The sequence below is a fragment of the Tasmannia lanceolata genome, unplaced genomic scaffold, assembly GCF_043159265.1.
Source record: "Tasmannia lanceolata isolate RefF3 unplaced genomic scaffold, GAP_Taslan_0.1 ptg000015l, whole genome shotgun sequence".
Classification (NCBI taxonomy): Eukaryota; Viridiplantae; Streptophyta; class Magnoliopsida; order Canellales; family Winteraceae; genus Tasmannia; species Tasmannia lanceolata.
Genome location: NW_027518692.1, coordinates 63,421,106 through 63,444,927, shown reverse-complemented (window position 1 = coordinate 63,444,927; position 23,822 = coordinate 63,421,106). Strand labels below are relative to the sequence as shown.

The 23,822-nt window shown below is 38.7% G+C and overlaps 2 protein-coding genes and 1 long non-coding RNA gene across 3 annotated transcripts; 1 reads left to right on the top strand and 2 right to left on the bottom strand.

The window, feature by feature from the left end:
* Window positions 1–4,718: 4,718 nt before the first annotated feature.
* Window positions 4,719–10,104, bottom strand: LOC143892975 (uncharacterized). Its single transcript, XR_013255669.1, has 2 exons — window positions 9,797–10,104; window positions 4,719–5,980 (listed from the first exon to the last, which is right to left on the bottom strand). It is a non-coding gene; the product is annotated as an uncharacterized LOC143892975 (long non-coding RNA).
* Window positions 10,105–11,449: 1,345 nt separating this feature from the next.
* LOC143892974 (Transducin/WD40 repeat-like superfamily protein) lies at window positions 11,450–21,312 on the top strand. The gene is made up of 15 exons (XM_077397893.1): window positions 11,450–11,693; window positions 11,776–11,838; window positions 12,216–12,271; window positions 13,767–13,847; window positions 14,008–14,081; window positions 14,262–14,344; window positions 15,491–15,597; window positions 16,345–16,487; window positions 16,587–16,634; window positions 17,379–17,431; window positions 17,853–17,937; window positions 18,026–18,092; window positions 18,237–18,347; window positions 20,452–20,604; window positions 20,676–21,312. Exons 1-14 carry the CDS (start codon window positions 11,518–11,520, stop codon window positions 20,586–20,588), a joined length of 1,284 nt encoding a protein of 427 aa, XP_077254008.1. The 5' UTR covers window positions 11,450–11,517; the 3' UTR covers window positions 20,589–20,604; window positions 20,676–21,312.
* A 1,060-nt stretch (window positions 21,313–22,372) lies between these two features.
* LOC143846512 (S-adenosyl-L-methionine-dependent methyltransferases superfamily protein) lies at window positions 22,373–23,289 on the bottom strand. Its single transcript, XM_077354962.1, has one exon. It carries the CDS (start codon window positions 23,198–23,200, stop codon window positions 22,517–22,519), a length of 684 nt encoding a protein of 227 aa, XP_077211077.1. The 5' UTR covers window positions 23,201–23,289; the 3' UTR covers window positions 22,373–22,516.
* Window positions 23,290–23,822: the final 533 nt, after the last annotated feature.

Below are 23,822 nucleotides of genomic sequence, written 5' to 3'. Positions count from 1 at the left end.
TTCACCCGGACCCTACGGGTCAGGTGAAACCAGGCCGGGCTCACCCGTTTGCCAAGTCTAGATGTCAATCAAGAAAGACTTGTGTACCCGTATACTTGTTTTAATAATGTCACACTTCTTCTAACACTCCGGTCTCCATTTATCTATTTAGCTGTGAGCAACCTATTATGAAAGAGTTTTATAAAGTGAATGGGTGCCATTAGACGGAGTGCCTATTTCTTTTCCCCTTCCTGCCCTGCCGATTATAACGGCTTGTCTTCTGTAGGCAGCTCAGGTTACACTTCCGGATGAAGACAAATAATCCACGTGTCCGGTGAGGGATTCCTCGTGCTTGGTAGGGCCCACCTTTACCATGCACTTCGTGGGAGCGTAGAATCCGGGTGCTGTAGGATAGAATTTTCAATGGTGGGACCCTACCTCCCTCCGAGACAGGTGGCTCGAAAATGAAGGTTGACCTGACCTATCAGTTGGGCCTCATTTTTCTATTTGGAAAGAGCCCCTATGAGGATGACGTGGAAAGCCATTACGAATATATGTGGGCCCAATCCAATCGCAGAATAGCAATCCACGTGGGACTTGTCATCTCCGGTTTCTGGTTTTGTCGCCCTTATCACTAAGGTCTGTTGACTCTGTTCCCTTCCTTCGTACAGGGGCCCCTTTCCCTTTCCCTTTCTATTCAATTTTTTCCTTTTTTATTACGTTATTAAAATTGAACTATTGAATAGAAGCCTAAGGCCCCGACGCTAGCCCCTAGAGGCCGGCCTTACCCTTTTTGCTCTGCTCATTGATTGATTTGCTTGTTGATATATACACGACAGTTCGGTGTATAAATAATGGGAAATGATATCCCCCCACCAACGGTTTCTGTGAGAATGGTTCACTGAGGATAAATTCACCCCCTTTAACATCTTTCTTTGCCTTTAAAACTTAACGAATAACGTTAATATCGAAAATAACATTCCCCTAAAAAATATCCAAATGTATTTTTTGTACGCAATTGTCTAATTTTGTGAAGTTTTTTTAGTATATACAATATGAACGGGTTGGGTTTGACCCTATTGCACTGATCAGTGCTAAGGCCCTCTTCGTTTAAGATTATGAGAACTGATTCCGAGTGCAAAACCTGTTGTTAGACCCACTTGAAAATTTGCCCGCTCATATATTTTTTATGTAAGAACCCTTATGATACATTGCCAATATAGCACCTACTATTAGCTGTTTTAGTTGTAAAAAAATGTGATTTTGCAAATAATGTTCTAAAAAATGTGATATATTGACTGATATCTCTGTACATTATTCATTGAAAAATTTTAGGCCAGAATGTGATGAATTCATCTCAACCATTGATTTTTATCAGCTGATCTTATCAATTAAGTCCGATAATTATCACCAATTTTATCTAGGCTTTTTGTTTATAGCAGCGAATATAAAAACATATCCCATATAAAAAATGGAGATATTAGAGTCAGATAAAAAGCATAGGGAAACAGAACCCACGTTTGAACAGTGTCCGAGAACACACGGGGACTTTAATAAGATGGAATGGGATTAAAAATGATGAGAAATAGAAGGTAATGTGGGTAAGGCCGGCCGATAGGCAACGTTCACGTGACCGGCGTGGAGTTGTCACGCTCGAGAAGGTGACAGCTAGTTCGGTGGTTAGGGAAACAGCTTTGTCATCGTGCTTAGCAATTGACACCTCACACGTGGCAACCTTTGGCACGTGTGTCAACTCCCCAGGGTGTTTGAGTGTTGACTTTGACTGGATCCACAGATCCCCACCACACGTGCGGAACAAGGACCGTGTCTCCTTCAGGGGCCCAACCCCCATGCAATGTTCACTGTTGCGAGTTGGAGATCATGTCTTGGAGGTTGGCGATGGTTGGAATTTTCCTGTAGCTGATGATGATGAATGAACCATATTTTGAGTTTTTGGCATATTTAGAGCCTGTTTGTTTTAGATTATGACAACCGATTGTGTTGTCCCCAACCCATTATTGGATTCAAATTTAGTGCAATTTTTGATCCAATAATCAGTTGGGGACTCCACAGTCGGTTGTCATAATATAAAACAAACAGGGCCTTAGTGGGAAATGATATTTTTCAGCATTTCTATCTTCTTTTATTATCCGTTTACTAAAAAGAAGAAAATGACACGCGCTATGGGTGAACATGATACTCAATTCAACTCAACTAGGCCTTTGACCCAAACTAGTTGGGGTCTGCTAATGAATGATGAATCCTTTAGAAATTTTCATGAAAAAGGTGAAAGGATCTAGCCGGCTCAAATTGACTGTCTAATCATGACACTAGTTGGGTTTGTCTACATATGGATCATTAATTTTCTTCCAATATTCTTTCATATCCAAGGTCATGTTCTCTATTATGCTCCTAGCCCTCAAGTTTTTCCTCACTGTTTCTACCCAAGGTCTGCCCGTATCTCTTTTTACTCTGTCAACTTGGTATGGACGAACATAATACATGCAAAAAAAAAAAACATGTTTTTATGATAGTTTTTATTGTTAAAAATGAAGTCCAAGCATAAAAGTTAAGGTATTTTTTAGCTATACAAAATTTATACATTTGAATAAACCATATTTTGAGTTTTTGGAATATGAAGTGGGAATGGTTTCTTACACCTTCATTTTCAGCATTTTTAATCTCTTTTAATTGGCGTTTCCTGAAAAGAAGAAAATGGCACACGCTATGGGCGAACATAATACATGCAAAAAAAAAACATGTTTTTATGAAATTTTTTTGTTAAAAATTAAGTCCAAGCATAAAAATCTAAGCTACTTACTAGCACACAAAATTTATATCCATAAGGTATTTGATAATTATGGAGAAAATTACATGTATAAGATATTTAATAGCCATAAAATATTTATATTTAAAATGCACTTAATACTTAAAGAGGACTAATAAAGTTTTAAATAATTGTAGGGACAGACAAGTTCTCCCATTTATTATAAGGGATTTGCTAGCCTCCATCGCAGAAGGCATTTCGCGGATGGTCTATTCCATCTGACAGCAGCCACAGAGGACACTTTTCAGTAGATTCTGTCTTCATTCATGAGGTGGCATGCTGTCAGATGCAACAGACCATCCGCGAAATGCCTTCTGCGAGATGGCTGTTGCATATCGCAGAAGGCATTTCGCGGTTGGTCTGTTGCATCTGTCAGCAGCCACAAAGGTATGCTTTTCAGTAGATTTTGTCTTCATTCACGAGGTGCCTGCTGTCAGATGCAACAACAGACCATCCGCGTCTCGCCTTCTGCCAGATGCTAGCAAATCCCTTATAGTATGAATAAATAATGGCATTTCCATTTTCTTCCAGAAAAAAGTCATTTGCGAGAAACGTATAAACAAAAAGAGGTGAAAACTTGGGAAAGGCTGTGGAAATATCATATCCCTTAATATGGATACTGCATTTCCACTTTCCACGGTCTTTTGTTTGGCCGCACCGGTAGGCTGGTAGCCTGCTTCAAAGCCTTGCCTTGTGAGTTTTGGCCGTGAGGTAGGTCCCAAAGAGAGTTCAGCACTCGTACAATGCTCAAGTCAAGGGTCCTACTGGCAAGGGCAACAAATAGGAGAGACCCTTATCAGCAATGGGGCCCGCATTTTCAAAAAAAAAAAAAAAGGACGAATAAAAAGGTATAGTGATATAATCACCCCCTCTTTCCTGGGCCAGTGCCTTTATGACTATCCTTTTACACTACCAGTGGGTGGCCCAAGTAATAAAAAGGGGAGAATGTATCATTTCCCTAGAAGGGGGTGAAAATTCTTAAGAGGGGGTAGAAATATCATTTGCTGTATATCCACGGTTTAAAATACCAGTTGTCTATTTGAATTTGACACTTATCCTACACATATCGCACCTTATGCACCAGACAAATATTTGATTAAGTGATAGAGTGCAGTCTTTACTCTTTAGATGAATGGCATATGTGTCGGGGTAATGATACATTCGCCCCCTTTTCTTCTTTAAGCCACCCCTCAGCAGTGTAAAAAGAGTAGTCATAAATAATAGATGGATAACATGTACCGCCGGTATAGATAGGATATATGAAAAAAAATTGCTTCGAAAACTTAATATGATCAAATCGAGCATATCCTACTAGGAGTTATTTGGATGTATAGAAATTTTTTCCATGGAAAATGAATTTCCAGCATTTAGTTAGCTTATTTTCCATGGAAGCTTTGCTCTATGTTTGAAAAAATTCCCTATTTTCAAGGAAATTTTCCATGCAATAGATTTCTCCACGAAATCTTTTTCCATTTTTCCCTAGATCCAAACAACAAGATTATGATTTTTTCTAAATTTGTTAGTCCTATCTGGAATTCAAACTCAAATTTCAAATGTGATTTTTTCTAACATCACAAAACCTCCATCGATGGATTAGAGTTTACATCGGCTCCAGGGCTCACCCTTTAACCTGTCGCTAAGTCATCCTTCAAGCATCTACAGTGTAAGGCCTCTTTGGATACCTATAAAAAGTGTGCATATAATCGTACATGCAAATGATATTGAAGTTCAGCTTAAGAAGGGTAGCTTATACTCTAAACTATGATGTTGTCTTAGACTATATTTCTATGTTTTCCATAACTTGGGTGCAACAGCCATGGGAGTAATATTGTGAAAAATATAAAGTAGGGATTGTAAATGACAGAGTAATAAAAAAACAGAAAGATGCTCTGTGAGGTAAACTACACATACATTAACCTCATTCCAAGAGCTGTAAATGCGAATTCTACTGAAAAATTCAGGACCATTTCACTCGGACAATTTTCCATACAAAATCACATCAAAGATCTTGGTGAATCAGTTTAAGGGAGTAGTTGAAGAACTTATCAACCCACTTCAATTGGCGTTTATCGAGGGGCACCTTAGACAACATCTTACTCACCATGATATACTTCATAATTTCCACAAGAAGGATTCCAGACCAGCAAATGTGAATGTGCATTAAGGTGGATGGTAAAAAGAGCTTTCAAAAATGTCAAACAAGCATCCCCCATCTTCTTCATGAAACTACAGGCGTTTGACAGTAAAAAAGTGTAATTCGACTGAACAATGCATTAACTCTGAAAAATTTTCAATCCTACTCAACGTATCTCCAAGGGGTTACATCCCTAGCACAAATGGGCTCAGGTCTCTCCCCTTGCATCTCATGTATCACCATGGCGATGCTCTCCGGCCATTCTCCTCGAGGATGCCATTCACATTAAAAACTCACGTAAAGGTAACATTACAGTATACCATCTCCTTTTTGCTGATAATTTGATGCTCTTGTCTTTCAGCGGATTTAGCTAGTGCAGTCGGGGGACTATGGATTGCAATCACTTATTCTACCCTTGTCCCAGGCTGGAGATCATCATCAGTAAAAGAGGTGTTTTTCTCAAATGTTGATAAACTCAGAAAGGATCAGATCCTTTTACCATTTGCACGAAGGAGGAGCATATTCCTATAAAGCATCTGGGGTGTTCGTTCCTCACAGCTTAGGCCCTCAGAGAGGGAGTCAGATTCTCGCGGACAAGATCAAGAAGATGACAGGTTGGAATTCTTGCTATCAATCTCAAGTTGGGAGAATCATGCTAATTACATCAGTTCTTAACGGTCTTCAGATTTTTACTGGCACGCTGCCTTCAACCACACAAAAAGGAGTCATCTGCAAAATTGAGCGCCTCTTCCGATACTTCCTTTGGTAGGGGCTGGAATTAGAGATAAAAGGCCATGCAGTCAGTTGGGAAGACATCTACAAACCTGAATTGGAAGGGGAGATGGGCATAAAGAGTGTAGAAGATTGGAACAATGCGTCCTTAGCTCGTCAAATATATCAGAGGCAGATCCATTTGGGATCTCTCCGTGCCATACAATGCTTCATGGGGTGTTCGTAGTATCCTCCAACACCGCGATGTTGAACGCCCCTAGATCCCCTACCTTATTGGAGAAAGGAGACATTGATTTCTGGAAAGGCCCCTGGCATCAAATGGCCCTATGGTCAAACAAATGTTAGAAAGTTCAATCGATTAATTACAGTGAATGCATTGACCCTTGATGAAGGGTCGACCTTAGAAATCTTCCACAAGACGCTATTTTATTCGAAACTCAAAAGATCTTGAGGTATCAAAACCCACATCAGATGGAAGATATTCTTTAGCCAGTGTGCAGGACGCAATCCGGAAAAAAAAGACTAATAAGGTAAGCTGGCTTGATAATATTTGGTTTAATGGGCATTTGTCTACGCATGGCCTTAAAGCATGGAAAGTTATTCAAGGAAAACTAAATACAGCAAACCATATCATCAAAATTGGCATCCACACAGACTTTGTATGTGCCCTTAGCGAAGTTACTTCCAAATCCATTGACCACATCTATTCAGCTGCTACTTCACAAGCTGGGTGTGGAGATCCATCCTTGGCTATTTAACCACAAGAGAAAACCCTTAATAAACTTTGGTTGGAAAGTGAAAGGATCCAAAGAATGTTAAAAAGGGAATGGCCAAGTTGCGACTGTCATAAGTGTTGTTTTTGCTTCTACTATCTTCCATCTTTGGGGCTAAATAAACAAAAGGGTTTTTATGAAAAAAGCTACGCACAAAACAGTGATCCCTTAAAGACATTCTATTTTCTATCTCTGCCTTGATCAATTTTCTGAATGGCTTTTGAGAAAGAAACCAAAGGGTTCTGGAGAAAAAAAAGGCTATGATAACCCTCCATTCTATGTTTTCCATGATCATGCCTATGGCTTTTTGTGAACATTTGCCCATGGAAACCAAAGGCCATCATCGCCCAAATCAAGTCAAACCTTGACGGATTTATTTATAGGAAAAGGATGGACATCGGTCTCTCTTCCATCCCGTCTTGAGCTAACCCTGCTGATTCATGATTATTGTGCTGGTAGAGATGTACAATCTCTCATTTTTTTCACTTACTAATAAATTCAAGTTGGGACTTGGGGTCTGTTTACCCCCTCTTGCCTACCAAAAAATAAGCTTCCAATTACAGTTTTCTCTTTCCAAATTTTCTTGTCATTAACGACATATCAAGCACTACCTATGCATTGTTCATTTGGAAGTGTTTTGGGCGTCTATGGGTTGTCAAAGTAAGAGGGAGAGTACCACGGAGGAAGAGTTGTAACAATAGCTCTGTTTGATGAGCTCCCTACATTGCACCTGATTGTGGAATGTGGAGTGACTTTTCCCATTGAGCCACTTACAGACAAGGATTATGGGAAGTTTGAAAAGCCGGAGAGGGTGCTTACATGTGGTACCTCGATCTGAATCTCCATTTCTCAAACTTCTTTGTATATCCTCCATCTATAAACATCTTGAGTACAAGTTTAAGTGGCCAATAAGTGTCATATTTGCCTATTAGGGTTTATTTCCATGTTATTTAGTTTCTAGGATATTATTTTCCATGTTATTTATATTTAGGGCTTTTATTTACTTTCCATGGAATTTTATTTCAAATGTCTATAAACAAGCCTCATGTATTAGAGATTTTAAGTTTTGATGAATAAAGATTGAATTGAGAGCTTCTCCCCCATATTTCTTTCTTCCTCTACTCTTCTCCTTCTATTCTTCTATTCTTTCCCTCTCTTCTACTTCTTCTTCTTCTATTCTCTTCGTTCCCTATTCTTCTCCTTCTATTCTCTTCTTCTTCTATCTTTCTCCCCTTTTTTCTATTTCTCTTCTCGGTCCTACATCAAATTTGGTATCAGAGCAAAGATCCAAGGTTTCCCTCAACCCGAGGGCTCCCTGAAGAACTCCATCAGCCACCATCTTCAACATCCATCCCAATCAGCCAGCTTGCAGTTGCAGTAGCAACCCACAAGCTTCAAGTGAGATCTCTTTAGAAGGTGAATTTTCGATCCTCCACTCACCCTTGTTTGCCACCTTCGAGCCCTAAATCTAAATAACATGGAAAATAAAATCCCAGAAACTAAATAACATGTAAATAAGAATCCTAGAAACTAAATAACATGGAAATAAATCCTAATAGGAAAATAAGCCACTTATTGGCCTACTATCTGCATCACCTTGAACCCACTTTTGTGATCAACCTACATCACAAGCCCATCGAACATCAGGCCCTCATGCCAAGTGCAAAGTTCAACCAGTGAGAGGCACGATGATGCTACGCACCAATCCTCCAAGTCTCACAACATGACAGCTCAAGGCACAAACCTATGCCATGAACCAATTGGCAAGACTGAAGTTCTGCAAGGGAGCAACAACCTTCTAGAGGCGAGGCCGGGTCCAGCCAAGCCCAAAGACTTAGTCGCTCACACTTCCACATCAAGGGACCATTCGGATAGCAGAATCCCATCAAGGAACGAGGCATTGTTCGCCACATCCCGATCCACCAAACCAGAATGCCTTTTGATCCAAGGAGCATGTATGCCCAATGGACTTGTGAGCGACCATCAGGTTACTAAGCTTGCTCTTGTCATTCTCAACCTTGAACCCACTCTCGTGATCAGCTTGCATCACGAGTACATCAAATACTGGGCCATCACACCAAGTGCAACGTCCATCCAATGTGAGGCATGATGATGCCACGCACCAATCCGCCAAGTCTAACGACCATGCAGCTCAAAGGTACAGACCTATGCCAAGGAAGCGACAACCTTCTAAAGGCAAGGCCAAGTCGAGCCACTCTCCGCCCTACCAAGCTAAAGATTTAGGTGCTCACACCACTCCATTGAGGGACCATTCAGATAGTTGAAGCCCACCAAGGAATGACACATTCTTCGCTACGTCCTTATCCACCAAACCCAAAGGCTTGGTCATCCAAGGAGCAAGTATGCCCCATGAGCTTATCTGCAAGGCTTGCGCATCGTGAGGGCGGTCGAAGCCACCCCGGCACGAACTCATGAAAAGCCTAGAGATTGCCCTATCCACAAGATGTATTGCGTTGAAGATGCATCGTTATAATTAAAGTTAGCATTGGTATGTCGTCCAATGCAAGCAAGAACCCAAACTAACATACATTGTCATTGGCCCCCTTTACCGTCCAAAGAAACTGAAGCATCACTATGGGAAATTGACAGTCTGCACCCAAAACTCCCTAAGAGCATACCTACAAACTGCAAGTTGATTTCCTGTTGTGCTTCACACGTACAAGCAAGGTCCTCAGACAGCCCTTCAGTAAGCCACCAAGGTTACACAAAGCTTGCTGGGCCTCGGGGGCTACCATGTCACGGGAGTCAACTCCCTAAATGATTGGGCCAACCAGCCACTCTTAAACAGGGGAGCCCACCAAACGTCTTCTCCCAACATACTTTTCAAGACTCAATGAGATTTCTTTATATACGCTATGCTATATACGCTATTAGATGAGTCTTTCTCTTTTGCGTTAGCTTCTCCTGAATCTACTCATTCCCGCTGGTGTTGGAGCAGCAGTAGCGGTTTACAGAACAGCTAGGATCACTTCCTGGTCATAATTCTAACTGTGTCACCGTGACACTAGGTATAAGATTAGTTTGGATTTTGGACCCAGCCCGGTATGAGACATGTTTAAAGGGCTTAGCCTAAAGCGTTACGTAGTCCCGGGGCTTTTGACCTAGTGGTTTGATACCTCAGAGTCTGGGCTCGACTGCCATTTCAGATAGGATGAAAACTGAATCCATCTTAAGGCCGAGAGGCCAATGAGTGAAGTCTACAAACCCTTACTGATAAGGGCACTATCAGTTAAAAATTGCCTTTCAAAGTAATCAGGGGGGAAATGAAAAGAACAAACAGATTTTAAATCTTGATAGGAAAAACACCCTTTTCAATCTCAGCTTACCTACCAAAAAAAGGAGATCACCGGTCTTCGTCGAGAGAGCACGTTTGAGTTTGCAAATGGAAGTCGAAATGAAGGAGGCCAGCGATCGGCATCTTCTTCTTCTTATTCTTCGATAGTGAAAGAAGAGGAAAACCCTAACGGCATAAACCCAGATGAAAGGAGGGAGATAATATATTTCTCCACTTTTCTTCCATGAGCCACCCCCTTTTAGTGTAAAACAGAGTAATCAATTAATCATCACTCTAGGGGTGCAACTTGGGTCGGGCTCAACCCGAATCCCAAGGGTTCGAATCCCCCTCTCTCTCTCTCTCTATATCTGTAACTTCACCTAATTCACCAACGTTACCGGGGTTGGGTTGGGAAAAGCCAACCCGATTTAATTTCGGGTTGGGTTAGGGTTGGGGCCTTGGCAACCCGACCTCAATCCTCTAATTTTCTCATAATTTTCTAAGAATATGCTATTTTTCTTGTATTTTTCTATTTGGCCCTAGATAAACCCGAACCCAATCCGACTCAACCCAACCCCATTTAGAAGCGTGTTGGGTTAGGTTTGGCCATCCTCAACCTGAGGCTTGGGTTGGGTTAGGTTAGGGTTGAGAGAATGCTATCTGGGATTGGGTTAGGGTTGGCCTCAACCCGACCCGACCAAGTCGCACCCCTACATAACTCGTATATACACTAACGGGTGGCCAAGGAAAGAAAAGGGGGCGGGCAAATATATCATTTCCATTCAATATGGCCGTCCACCGTATAAAAACTCCGAAAAGCACTCCAAAAAATTCCATTATAAAACAAGAGATTTTATATGGTGTGGGTGTGGCCGTATAGTCCAGTATTTTTCAAGAAGTACTGATGGGCTATCCAAACCCTCCATTTGTTGGGCTATAACATAAATAGTAGGGGTGCAACTTGGGTCGGGTTTTACCGACCCGAAAATAACATGGGCCGGGTTTAGAAATCATGGGTCTTGGGTAGGGTTTGGTTTTAAATTCGAAAACCCGACTCAATCTTGGGTAGGGTTGGGTTTAAAGAAAAAAACCCAAAACCCGACTCACTTGGGTGTACTGTGACTTTCTTAATATCTCTTAAATAACATAGCAATTTTTTTTTTCCAATATATTGAACTGTTTTCATTGAGGTGGTCTGTTAAGTGAAAAATATAATGTCCTTAAATTTATACACTCGATGACATAAATTTAAAGACTTTTGGTTGTTGTTTTTTTAACCTTTACAATCTTTAAAATAAGTCATTATCCTACCTAAAAAAAAAAGAAAAAAAAAGAAAGGAAAACCCGACCTGACCCAAGAAACTATGTTGGATGGGTCGGGCGGTTTATGAATATTGGGTTTTCCTTGTAAAAAAATTGACCCAACCCAACTCGAGTTAATTCTTAGGATTTTGGAAAACCCGACCTATCCGACCCGAGTTGCAATAAACAGGTCGTGTCCCCAAAATCATTTTCATTGGACGGTCATAACCTTCCCAACCATAGAGGTTTGAGCAGTTCCTCTATAGATCAAAGGGCTAGGATCATCATATCAAAATGATTTTTGGTGGCCCAACAAATGGACGGTTTGGATCAACTTATGTAGTGGAAAAATACTGGATCATACGGCCACACACCATAGAAAAACTCATAAAAACACAGTGGGGCGAGCGCGAAGCAATCTGCGATTCTCCGCCGAAGTGACTCTCTCTTTCTACTGAAAAGCATGTGAGAAGAAATGGAAGAAGCACAATCTATTCCGTCGGACACCCAAGTTTCACAAATCACGGAAAGCGGAGATGGTTACAAGTGGCCTGAGCTTCGATTCGACATTCCTCCTCACAGGTTTTACCATTTCTCCCACCAGTTCAGAAACTCCTCAAACCCTAACAATTTTCTCAAAGGCATCAAATGGTAATTTCTTCTTCTTCTTCTCTCTTGCTTCTCTTTCTTTCTTTCTTTCTTTCCAGCAGCTTGATTTCCTTTATGGACGTAGGTCTCCCGACGGTTCATGTTTCCTTACGAATTCCGAGGATAACACGCTTCGCGTATTCGATTTGTAAGTATTTCACTTGTTTTAGTAGCAATGCCCTTGTTAAAGACAGTAGAATTGAAGGAGACATAACAAGAACATGCATCACAATATTTATATTTATTTGTGAGGAGGGGAATTGAAAAGTTTCTTATTTGTTAGGTTGATCTAGCTTATCAAAACATTTCCAGTGCTATTTTCTCTTCTTATTTCTGATCATATCTGCTTTAGCCTTCAGCTCGTGCTAGCAAGTTGAAAATTATCAACAGATTGATGTCTTGGTCATTTGTTCAATGTGTTCAATCTATATTTAAATTCATGATATTTAGGAATGTGTTTTTTTTTTAAAATGGAAGATTGAGGAATGTGTTAATTTTAATAATTCGCATTGTTGTTTGGCGCAGGCCAGATAAAAATCGTGACACTAATGAGAATGCTTACTTGCCTGCCGCTGATGAAGGTATACTGCTACTCCTGTTCTTTCTGTTGAAAGTTAGGTTGTATGTAGAAATACATGCGGTTGTCATTATTTATTAGTGGGATTTGGTAGGGAATTTCTCGGAAAAGGCATTTTGCAGCTGACTTTTGCACGAGATAAGATTCCCTAGCAAATCTCTTTATTAGGATATTGTTTAATGATAGCAGAGTGTCTTTGATTAAATAATGACTGCAAGTGATGATACTGTTTCTGTCTGTGATGTTGGCATTTATGTTATGATTATTTTGAAATTCTATTTATCACAAACATGACTCAAAAGTTTCAAAACATGCAATAGAAAGAGATTTTAAGTTAATCATACACTGTGTCTTAAACTCTTACTATTAGCCTCTGTCCATGATACTGACTGAAGGGGACAACTTTGTGTGAATGCACTTCTGCATGTACCATCAAGGTGAATCATCCTTTTTTTCGTGAAAAAAGCCATGTAAACTCAACTCGACTAAGCCTTCGTCAAGATCCCGATGAAAAGAAAGATTATACTCACCATATTTTGTTTTTAAGAACAGACTTTTGCTCCTTCAAACCTAGCCTCCATTTGAGTAACTTCTTAGGACCTGTTCGTTTCAGATTGCGACAACCGATTGTCAGCCCCAAGCTGATTATTGGACTCAAAATTAGGTTTAATTTTGAGTCTAATAATTGGTTGGGGGCTCGCAATTGGCTGCAATAATCTGAAACGAACAGGTCCTTAGAGAGGAACTACTGTCTATGACTATGGAATATAACTCACTGGATATCCTCTTCAACTCAAAGTTTTAAATTTCCTTAACTGATGATTTATATTCCCCGGCAAACAATTTTCTCTTCCTGCCAAGATGCAGTATCTTAAATGAATGTCTCTGTGTTGAAACTTTAAATATGTCATATCTTTATCACCATTTCTTTATTTATACAGTCATAGAATCTTGATTTTATCCCATCTCATGTAAATCTTTTTAATGGTTCACATTACGTTTCTGTTTAGGCTGCTTCTGCTTGTATTCATATCTCTTGGTTTTTACTCTTTTACCATGTCAATATTTCCAATGCAATTTATCTAGGTATCCAGGAACTTCGGTGGGTTTGTTCCGAAACCGCATGAACAATATTTAGATTCTTACTAATAAATACTAAGAGAAGTCAGTCTTCATATAGAAAGAGAAAATTGGTCGGAATCAGATGTGAAAACTGAAAACTAATGTGTCAAAATGAAGGAATGAGAACTGAAACTAAAAATAACAAGGGCTTGTCAAGTTGAAAACTAACTGCTGCTTTATGTCTCCATCTTTGTTAAAAAAATGTTCTCGTTATCCAAGAAGTTAATTCTCTTTGTCCATAAATTTTGAATTTTCGTTCGCACTTCCTTTTTCTTGATGGAATAGTTGGTGCTAACTTCAGCAGGATTTTTGCTCTTGAATTCTCCTAAAAAAATTCTTTCTTTAGAGTTTAATGCAATTTTGAGCTTCATCTGCAGATCCATATGCTTCAAATCTCCTTGTGAGTGAGGGAGAGTCTGTGTACGACTACTGTTGGTACCCATACATGCATTCATCAGGTGCTTCCACAACTTCAAATTGAATTTTCTTAGATCTGAATAATATTATTTAGTCCTTTTTTGACATTAATATGTTTGTTTTAGCGAAGTGGTTAGACTAGCGTAGGAATGTCATCTTTAATATCATAACTTACTGGTCAAGTACTTGCTGTTATTTCAGACCCAACTACCTGTGTATTTGCAAGTACCACACGTGACCATCCTATCCATCTTTGGGATGCCATTGCTGGTCAGGTACGAAACAACTATATTTAAGAAACATTCTTTCTGAGAACATTCTGAAAAGACTTTATATTCCATTTCTTCAATATTCTCAAAAAATAGTAAAGAAATATTCTGTAATAATGTATATTCGATGGCAGTTTTGGTATTTAAATGCCTAGTCACTAAATTTTTTTCTACTGATAACTACAGCTGCGTTGTACCTACCGGGCGTATGATTCCATGGACGAAATAACTGCTGCGTTTTCAGTTGCTTTTAACCCTTCTGGAACTAAGTATTTATCATCAGTCTGGATGACTTCTCTTTTACTCCTTCGCTTTTATATCTTTATGTGACTTGTCAGGATTTTTGCTAGTGAAAATTGGATGACTTCATTCAGTATGATGAAAAAGCAATGGCATTGATTGCATTGCAAAACATAGTTCTTTATGTTGAAAATTTGATGGCTTTTTAATCTAGAATTATGGCTGTCCTCAAACAACACACAATGCATTGTTTGGTGTTGATTCCATTACTGTGATGGATCATGATGCTTCAATCGCAAAATTTAATTCACATCTCTGTACTCAGATGGAGAGCATTGTTTTTTTAGTATTGCTTTTATGAGAAGTCGCTTGATTTCCACCATCCCAATTTGGTCCCTTTTGGAGTGTTGATCTTGACTTCTCGTGATTATTGGATTATGATGTTTGTGACTCTACTCTCAAATTGCTATTGCATTCCTCTCTCTTGTATTCAAAGCATTCTATCACAATCATACTACCACAGATTTCATTTTTTTTAAAAAGTTTAATGGTAACTAAGAGATTTATTATTGTTAAGAAGGACAGATGAGCAAACAGGGTAAAACTCCCCAACATACAAAAATGACCTTGGAATGCCATCTCTAGCCACATAATCTCCATCTCATGACTTTCATAGGCCTCTACCAAACTATGGCAAAAAGAATCGTCGAACTTCTGATCCAAGTCAATAAACCTAAACATGTTTATTTTATTGAAAAAAAAAATTGGAGGTGACGAATGAAAAAAAAGTTCATGGAAGTATGGAACATAATTCCCATATACAATAGCGCCTGAGTTGATAACAAGTAAAAATTCTTACCAATCACAAGAAAAAGAGCCAATGAGGTTGGGATCATGTCTTTCCTCCAAATAAAGATGTAAGGACTCCTTTTGATTATCATTCAAAAAAAAAAGAAGGACTCCTCTCGATTCAGGAGGAAAAAAGAGGTTTAAAAGTTTCAGTACGGATCGAGATTCGGGACTTTTTTCCATTTCTTATATCCAGCTTGTTTATTTATTTGGGATTTCTAATCGATAAGTATTTAGTGATCTTTCTTTCTTTGGTAATTATTCCATGACATGTTTATTATTTCTGAATGCTTCTTTGTTTTCTGCAAACTCTTCTTATCTGGTAGGATATTTGCTGGGTACAATAAGTCTATCAGAGTGTTCGACATACATCGGCCTGGCCGAGATTTTGAGCATTATTCAGCTACTCAAGGCAACAAAGATGGACAGTCAGGTATCTGCTCGTGAACTGGTTACTTAATTGTGTAGATTGGTGCGATGAAGAAAATACTAAGTGTTTTTGCCCTTCTTTTAGAGTATTCAAGTGCTAGCAATCTGTGTAATTTTGAGTTTCTTGTACTGATATTTACCCACATGTTGGTTAAGCAGTCTTATGCATGCCATTAGCAATGGATGAATTAGTTTGTTCATGAAAGTGGAGAATGGAAATTGCTGTATGAACCGCAATTTTATGTAGAAAAGTAAACATATTTTCCCTTTCAGTATTTCTAACTGCTACTAGCAGATAAATTAGACTCATTCAGGCCTGAACAATCAATGAAAAGAAATCACTTCTTGAGCAATGCCCTAGTGCACTTTTATTATTTTCATTCTAAAAAATGTGTTGGAGGTCTTGAAATCTCAGCTAGATAAGACCCCTTTAATCCTTAAATCCAAAAAACAATCCAGAGATGCTGCATGATATCCAGTGCTAGATACTCTCTGATATCTGCCCAAAGGAGGCATCACTTTTTTGGTATTTTAGCCATTTCAAAGTTATCAACATGAGGACATCCAAATCAAGATGATAGGGAGTTGTGTGTTGCATTTCCTTGCATTTTTTTGTGTGGAATATTTGCTTTTTGATTGATTAAGGGAAAAGTTGCAAGTAGGAAAATTCAAAACCATATATCTAGTGCTCTAGATGGTATAATGATTGTTGATCCTTTTGTTTTCCTGTCCATTTGGGTGTTCATTCCAGGTATTTTGTCTAGCATTGCTTTTAGTCCTAGCCATAATGGGATGCTTGCAATGGGTTCTTATAGTCAGACTACCGCAATTTATGCTGAGGAAAATATGGAACTTTTATACATTTTACATGGTCAAGTGGGAGGGGTCACTCAAGTAAGTGAGATTGCATTATCATTTATTGTTTTGCTGATATTCATCTCAGTACGTTACATTTGCAAGCAAAACATGGATGATGACATGTTACGTATGCAGGTCCTATTCTCGAAGGATGGTAACTACCTGTATACTGGAGGCAGAAAGGTACTTAGATGCATAGCAATCTTTTTTGTTCCATTTGCGTGGAATCAAAACCATCAAACAAGATTGTAATGATAGTTTGAGAGGGCCGGGAGGGTTCAACATAGGAATTGTCAACTTAACTTTGCGTGAAATCAAAATCATCAAACAACATCTGTTTTCTGTTGACAACCATGCCAAAGAATAGGAATTGTCAATTTAACTTTCCAAAATTTCAATTTTGATTCTATTCATCAAAATAATACTATCTTAAAAAAGGCAATAAGATGGTTATTTTTTCTGCATGTTCAACGATACAGAGTTGCATGACACTGAAACAAATAAGATGGTTGTCTTTCTGCCTAGATACTAAGATGATGTCTCGAGATGATAGTTTGAGAAGGCCGAGAGGGTTCAACTTCAGGGTTCTTTATCAGTACCTTAGATGGTTTGTAATGATGACGCCGTATGTTTTATTTAGGATTTAAATTTACAAATGGTGATTCCTAATGGTGAACTACATGCCTATGTCTCTGTCTAAATTCTCTAAAATGGATTCATGAGTTCATCTTTTGTTCAAGACTAGTTTTGACTTCCCAAGGACACCATCATATTGCACACATTTGATTGTCTTTTCCCTACACTAGATGTTCATATTTGATGAACTGGGGAGTTATTTTATTTATTTAATGCATATATATTTTATAACTTGCCAGATATATGTTTTATTTCGTACTAATAGTTAATGCTACTCTAAATTCTTTGAAGGACCCATATATACTGTGCTGGGATATTCGCAACACGGCTGGCATTGTGTACAAGTAAGCAATCTCTTTCTCATCGGTGTTTGGTTTCTATATTTTAGAGGTACTTCACACATGCCTTGCTTGCAAGGTTTCTCCAAAATTAAAGTCAGTTAATTTCAATTATTTCAAACAAATTTTGGTTGTTCGATCATGAACTTGTTCAGATATTGCAGTAGTAAGACATCGTAAAACTATATTCAGCGTACTTTTGGGATTGAGCATGTTAGTTTGACTGAATAAATACACAATGCAGTTTTATGTTTTATCCTTTTGATCTATGCAAGTTGTTAGATTTCCAAGAAAAAATAAAAAAGGTAAAGGGGAAGAAACAAGTAAAAAATATTTGCTGAAAAATGGGAACTTGAACATCATTTATGGGATATTGGGTCCGAACAGCTTTGAAGTGCTTGCAATTTTTATTTGGACCTACACATAGGTTATACAGATCAACTGAGTATACAAATCAGCGGATATTATTCGACATTGAACCGTGTGGTAGGCATCTGGGCACAGGTGGACAGGTACATTTTTTCTGATTTCCTCAGTTTTGCCTCGAGTATCATGGTATAACCAGAGCATCTAATGCAACTTCGGCATGCATTCTAACAGGATGGTCTGGTTCACATTTACGACCTTCAAAATGGGCAGTGGGTTTCAAGTTTTCAGGCGGCATCTGGTACGCTAGTCTTTTACACCAGTTATTAGCTTGCAGATTTTTCATTTGCCTGCATGTTTTCATACACCTGGAGTGGCTATGTTTTTCACTTGCTTGCATGCTTCCTACTCTTTTTTTTCTGTTATTGATTTGCCTAAAATGTAGATACGGTCAATGGTTTCTGCTTCCATCCATATCTGCCTATGGCTGCTTCATCATCAGGGCATCGGAGATTTGGCACACCAGATGGTTGCGATGATATTCTGAGTTTGAGTGGTATATATCATGCTAATCTTGTCGCTGCCTTTTCAAATTGTTCACATTTAATAAAGTGTCTGTACCCCTTGGATTTTTATGCATTTCCTAGTTTGAATTTTTATTTACATATTATGTACTAAGTTTCTGTCTTTCCGACTTGGGTTTTTATTGTTCACGTGACATGGACAGTCTCCCCCATTGAGCTTCATCCGATGTGGCACCACATCCTAACCACATACAAACCATTTTTGACAAAAACCCAAAACGGAATAAATTCTTATTTGAGTCTCTCTCTCTCTCTCTCTCTCTCTCCAAACTAACCCTTGAAATCCTCAAATCCTAACCCTTCTATCCCGTTCTTCACATGCAAGAATCAATGGTTCGAAAAATACCATTCAGCTGCTGTTGGGCTGTATTTTTTTTTATGAATCATGATGATAAACAATATTAATAAGAAAAAGGGGGAAACCCATTTTTCAGTAACTTCACCCAGAATAATTTTACCATCAAGGTCCTCGATAATCTCCGTTGTACTACCTTTGCGGATTTCAACATTCTTAATGATAGAGACTTTGCTTCTCCCGTCAAAATTGAGTTTAAGCCAACTGTTAGTTGGCACTATCAAACATCTGGGGTCTTCTAGAAGGTGTCGTATAGAGATGAGTTGTGACGTATGACTATTTTTGTGTTCAACTTTTTAGTTCTCAATAGCTAATGACTCGATTTTATAGTTCAAGCCATGGTTTGAAATTTCGGTTTAGGCATAAATTTCGGACCCAGCCGAAACCCAAATTTCAGCTGAAATCCCGAAATTCGGTAAAGTCACACGAAATGTCGGTTTTTTGGGCCGAAATTTCTGTAATTTCGGCTAAAACTTGGTAAAGGAATAAAAAATTAATATTTTTTTATTAAATTTCGCCGAAATTGACGTAATTCCCGAAATTTGGTACATTTTGGCAATTTCGGATTTCGGCCTTTTCGGTTTCGGTGTTGACCGAAATCCGAAATTTTGAATTTCAGTTGAAATTTAAAAACATGGTTCAAGCTACTCTCACAATTTGAGGCATTACTCTGATTGTACACAGCATTTTAGAGATAATGTGCATTATGTGTCTTATTTCGTATTTCATAGATTATGGTACTTTTGTCTTATACAATATGCAATATGTATGAATGATTGATGGTGTGGTATGGTTGTAGATTTATTATTTTACTCTTCATGAATGGTAATTGACTTCATACACTATACACATTACTTGTCATGAATGATGATAATTATACACAAGTTGACTTGATTGACATTTATTAACACTTGCATCCATAAGTCGCAATTACTTAATATAAAAAATCAGAAAATTAGAATATGTCGTGTAAAACTCTCAGTACAAATATCATTTAATCGATAAGTAATTATAAAAAAACTGGTTAACACAGATAATTACATAGTTATATGTCACAGCTTCGATAAACACTTTGAGTTTGAATGGTTATGTTGTATTCCCATTTCTAATGATTTATTAAGTCTTTTTTTCTAATTGTTTTTTCTTTTTTCTTGACTTATTCGAATATTTTTTGCGCATTTTATTTATACTGTTATCTGCATATCACATATCTTATATATGGTGGATTTATCCTGTCTTACACGTCTCGCCTGAGACTTTAATGCCTGTCAAGTTTATCATTCAGACTTGAGAGTATGGAGTTGTAATTTGCATAGCACTAGAATATTATTCATCACTCTGTAAGACTGATCTCCACACATCAAATTGTTACTTCATGACTTAATTGGCTAATGCACTTTCACTTTAATTCAGTTCTCTCCCTGCAACTTATGGGCTTGTGGAAAACCATGTCTTGTTAGATATATTACAGTTAGTAATACTAGTATAATGAACAAAGTATGACGGCATTAAAAAAAATACTAGTATAATGTGTATCAATGAGAATTTTTATCAATTTAAAAAAAAAAAAAACCGAGTATAATGAACAAAGTGTAATATGCACGATGCAGCTTCCTCTTTAATTTTCCGTGTTATTCATTTTAAGAACTCGAGATATCTCGTACTTCTATCCATAAAATCACTTTGTCTGAAATTAATTTGGTTCCTTGTGCTTTATGAAGGTGAGGAAAATTGTGCTACAGTTTGGGGATTTTCTTGTTCCTCGGTGGCAGACAGCTCTGAAAATGTCAATTATGAAGAATTGAATGGTAGAACCGAATGTGAAGATCCAAACAACATTCAACGACAAGATCCTTGAGCCATTAGACCCTAGAGTATGTAAAAACATCGAGCTTATCCTTTCTATATTTAAGCTCTCATTTAATGATGCCTTTTATTTCCTCGGTTTAATGATAAAACATAGCATGCAAGCTAAAGCTGAAAACTCACTTCAAGATACAGGGACTTGAGAACAATGGAGGTGAAGCCATCATGGTTGCAAACCTCAAGCTGTGTTTGTCATGTGTGTTAATATATCCAAATGCGGTGAGGAGCTTCTCTTTAGAAGCCAATATCAGCAGAGCCTTGAATATAAATGAAGAGCTTTTGGTCATATGAGAGTTTTGACTGGCGACAATGTTTTGCATTTTTTGGGGAATCATAGAAGAGAGCCACTGCCAGGAACTCGCCATTGTTACGGTGATAACCCTAACCCATCTAGCCACCAACAGACGAATTTCGTTTTCTTCTTTGCCTTCTGGTCTTGCCGTGGAGGGGCTTGGGTCGGAGGATTAAAGCAAAATTGTACCCTGAGAGGCAGGTGGTCTGGAATGAATCTGAAATCTATGTGTCAAGGATGAATTGGAACACTTTAAACATCGTGTTTTGATTGATTTGAGAGGAAAACGATGACCATTGAAGAATTTTTCAAGCTGTTTTTCTGTTGATGATCAGTTGGAATTCCTGCAATACTTTTGATAGCCAAAAAAAAACGTAGCAGCGGTGACAATTTTTTCCCTTCATATTTTAAAAGAGCTTAATTTTGTGGTGGTTGAGAAATGCCATGGGAGTTACACTAGTAAGAGGGGTAGGGTCCGTAGGCAGAGTAGGGGACTTGAGGTGCCAATTTATCATCGCCCAAAAATTAATCATGTTATGAGTGTTCTTGTTTTTCAGCCTTCTTTGCGCTCTCCTCCTTACTCGGTCTCTCTCTCCCTGGCCCGCCCTCTCTCTTCATTGGGCTAAAAAGCATGGGCTCTTTGTCAGCCTCCTTCTAAGAAGAGGGAATGTGGATTATCAGTTTCCTTCCTACCGATTAGATGTACAAATATCATATGACTGGAAGTTTAATTTTGATGCTACTGCCTTGGAGATATTCACCTGTTACAGCCTTGCAGTTTAATGTATTATATTGCATTGATCAGATCCATCCGGGAGGCTGATATTTGTCTAAGTAGCCATTTGAGAGGTTGGGTTTCTCCATTGATTTCTCTCAACCATTGTAACTGAGATTTCCGCTCCACCCAGCAAACCGTGTTAGTTTATATTTCCTCTGTCCTTTTGGTGAGAACAGAGGACTAGCTTACCATGTTCCATCAGTCATGGGGCTTCTGGAGTATTAGTTAGGTACCTAGTATTTGGTATAAGCCTAATCTTACACAGGAAACAAGATGGTATTAAGCTTGGAACCTCAAACCATAATTGAGGGTTTTGCATTTTGTTTTGGATTTTGAGAACCGCGGGTCCAAAAGTGATTACTGTACTCAAAATTAAATGTAAATCTCAGTCCAATAATCTGAGTTTTGGACTCCCAATTTGTGTTCAAAAACCAAAACAATGATAGATACAGGGGCATAAAGAGCCGCAAAAGGGCTCTTCATTCGATCCACATCATTTTCAGTTATATTTTAAAATCGGTTGAAAAAGTAAAATCAGTTATATCTGATGATGTGGATCCAATCAAGAGCTCATTTTTTTGGCTCTTTACGCAAGGGCTCCCTTGTATCTATCATTCCAAAACAAACATGGTTGGAATTTTTTTACTCCAAGACCGATTATTGGCTTGGCGCCAATGGTTAGCAGTGTATAATCCATCCAAAAGAGTGTCAGTATCATTTCGTCGCTATTAAAGAATTGACGGAAACAGATGCAGAAGTAAGTAAGAAATGAGAAGGGAATATATCTTTGAAAAATTGCAGAAAAAGAGAAACGAAGAAGGGGAAAAAAAAACAAACAGAAATCCCAGGTTCAAGGAGGAATTCCATTTCTCATAATGATCTGGGTCATTTTGGAACCCATCAAAGTAACATTCCTGGCACCCACAGAACTCGACTTCCTAAACAAATCCCTGATCTCCCCCACTTCAACCCACTCTTCCAATGCAAGAACAGAAATCCCACCGGGTCGAACCGTCCTCTCCAACTCAGCCACAAACCGAGTCGGAAACAACGACTCGGCCAAATGAGCACTGAACCCTAGATCGAAAACCCCATCAAAGAAGGGCAGATCATGAGGATCAGCTCTGCTCACCAGCGGCGGCCAATCCACGACCTCGACTCCTGTAACATCGACGACACCCATCTCGATTAATGCCATCACCTCATGACCGGCACCGGCCGATACGCAGAGGACGTTGGAATTGTTATTGAGAAGGCCGATATTTCGGAGGATCTGAAAGAAATCGGTGTAGGAATCGACTTTTTTGCGCCAATCTCGGGTGGACCAGAGCCTCCTGGTGCGCTTCTCATGGGGGAGGTGTTCTCTGTGGTTGGCTTCGCATGAGGATTTGGGAAATCGGATTATTAGGGTTTGGTGAGGAGATTGGCATGGAGTTGTGGGGGAGTGTGAGAATAGGAAGAAGAGAGTTATGGTGGCGAATGTGATTGAGGCGAATGATATGCGATTTAGCAGCGATTGGACGTTTCTTTCCATGTTTCACAGATCTTCAAAACTGAAAGCAGGAATGAAGAAGATTTATCTTGGGAAATGATTTCCGCACTCCCCCTATTTTTTTATTACGAGGAATTCTAAACTGAAGGGCGCCCTTGCAAAAAAAAAAATACAGCTGAAAGGGCTTCCCCATCGGCTACAAACATGGTTTAAAATTTCGGTTTCTGTACCGGTTTTGGACCCTGAAATGTCAAAATTTCGGTCGAAATCCGGTACCACAAACAAAATGGAATTTTATTCAATATTAAATTTCGGCCGAAATTACCAAAATTTCAGTCGAAATTTTCGGTAAAATATTAAAATAATAATAAAAAAGGTTTCTTTGGTTTAAATTTTGGGCAAATTGAAATTTCGACCGAAATTCCAAAATTTCGGCCAAAATAAATGACCATTTCGGTTTTTGTTGATTTCGGTGTCGGTCTCCACCGAAATCCGAAATTCAGTCGAAATTTAAAACCATAGCTACAAGTGCATTTAATACCCATTGCTGCAAACCACTTTAAATGCACTTACTTTGGTGCCAATGGGGGAGCCCTTTCTTCAGTTTAGCATTCCTCTTTTCATAATGACAGAGTGTCAATGGACCACCCCACAGTCCAATAGA

What these genes read in the sequence shown, in the direction of transcription:
- LOC143892974 (XM_077397893.1), top strand. Translation starts at nt 11,518, where the DNA reads ATGGAAGAAGCACAATCTATTCCGTCGGACACCCAAGTTTCACAAATC. An exon ending in CTTGCCTGCCGCTGATGAAG is followed by an intron (nt 12,272 to 13,766) that starts GTATACTGCTAC and finishes CTTCATCTGCAG; the next exon opens with ATCCATATGCTTCAAATCTC. An exon ending in GGGATGCCATTGCTGGTCAG is followed by an intron (nt 14,082 to 14,261) that starts GTACGAAACAAC and finishes TGATAACTACAG; the next exon opens with CTGCGTTGTACCTACCGGGC.
- LOC143846512 (XM_077354962.1), bottom strand. Translation starts at nt 23,200, where the DNA reads ATGGAAAGAAACGTCCAATCGCTGCTAAATCGCATATCATTCGCCTCA.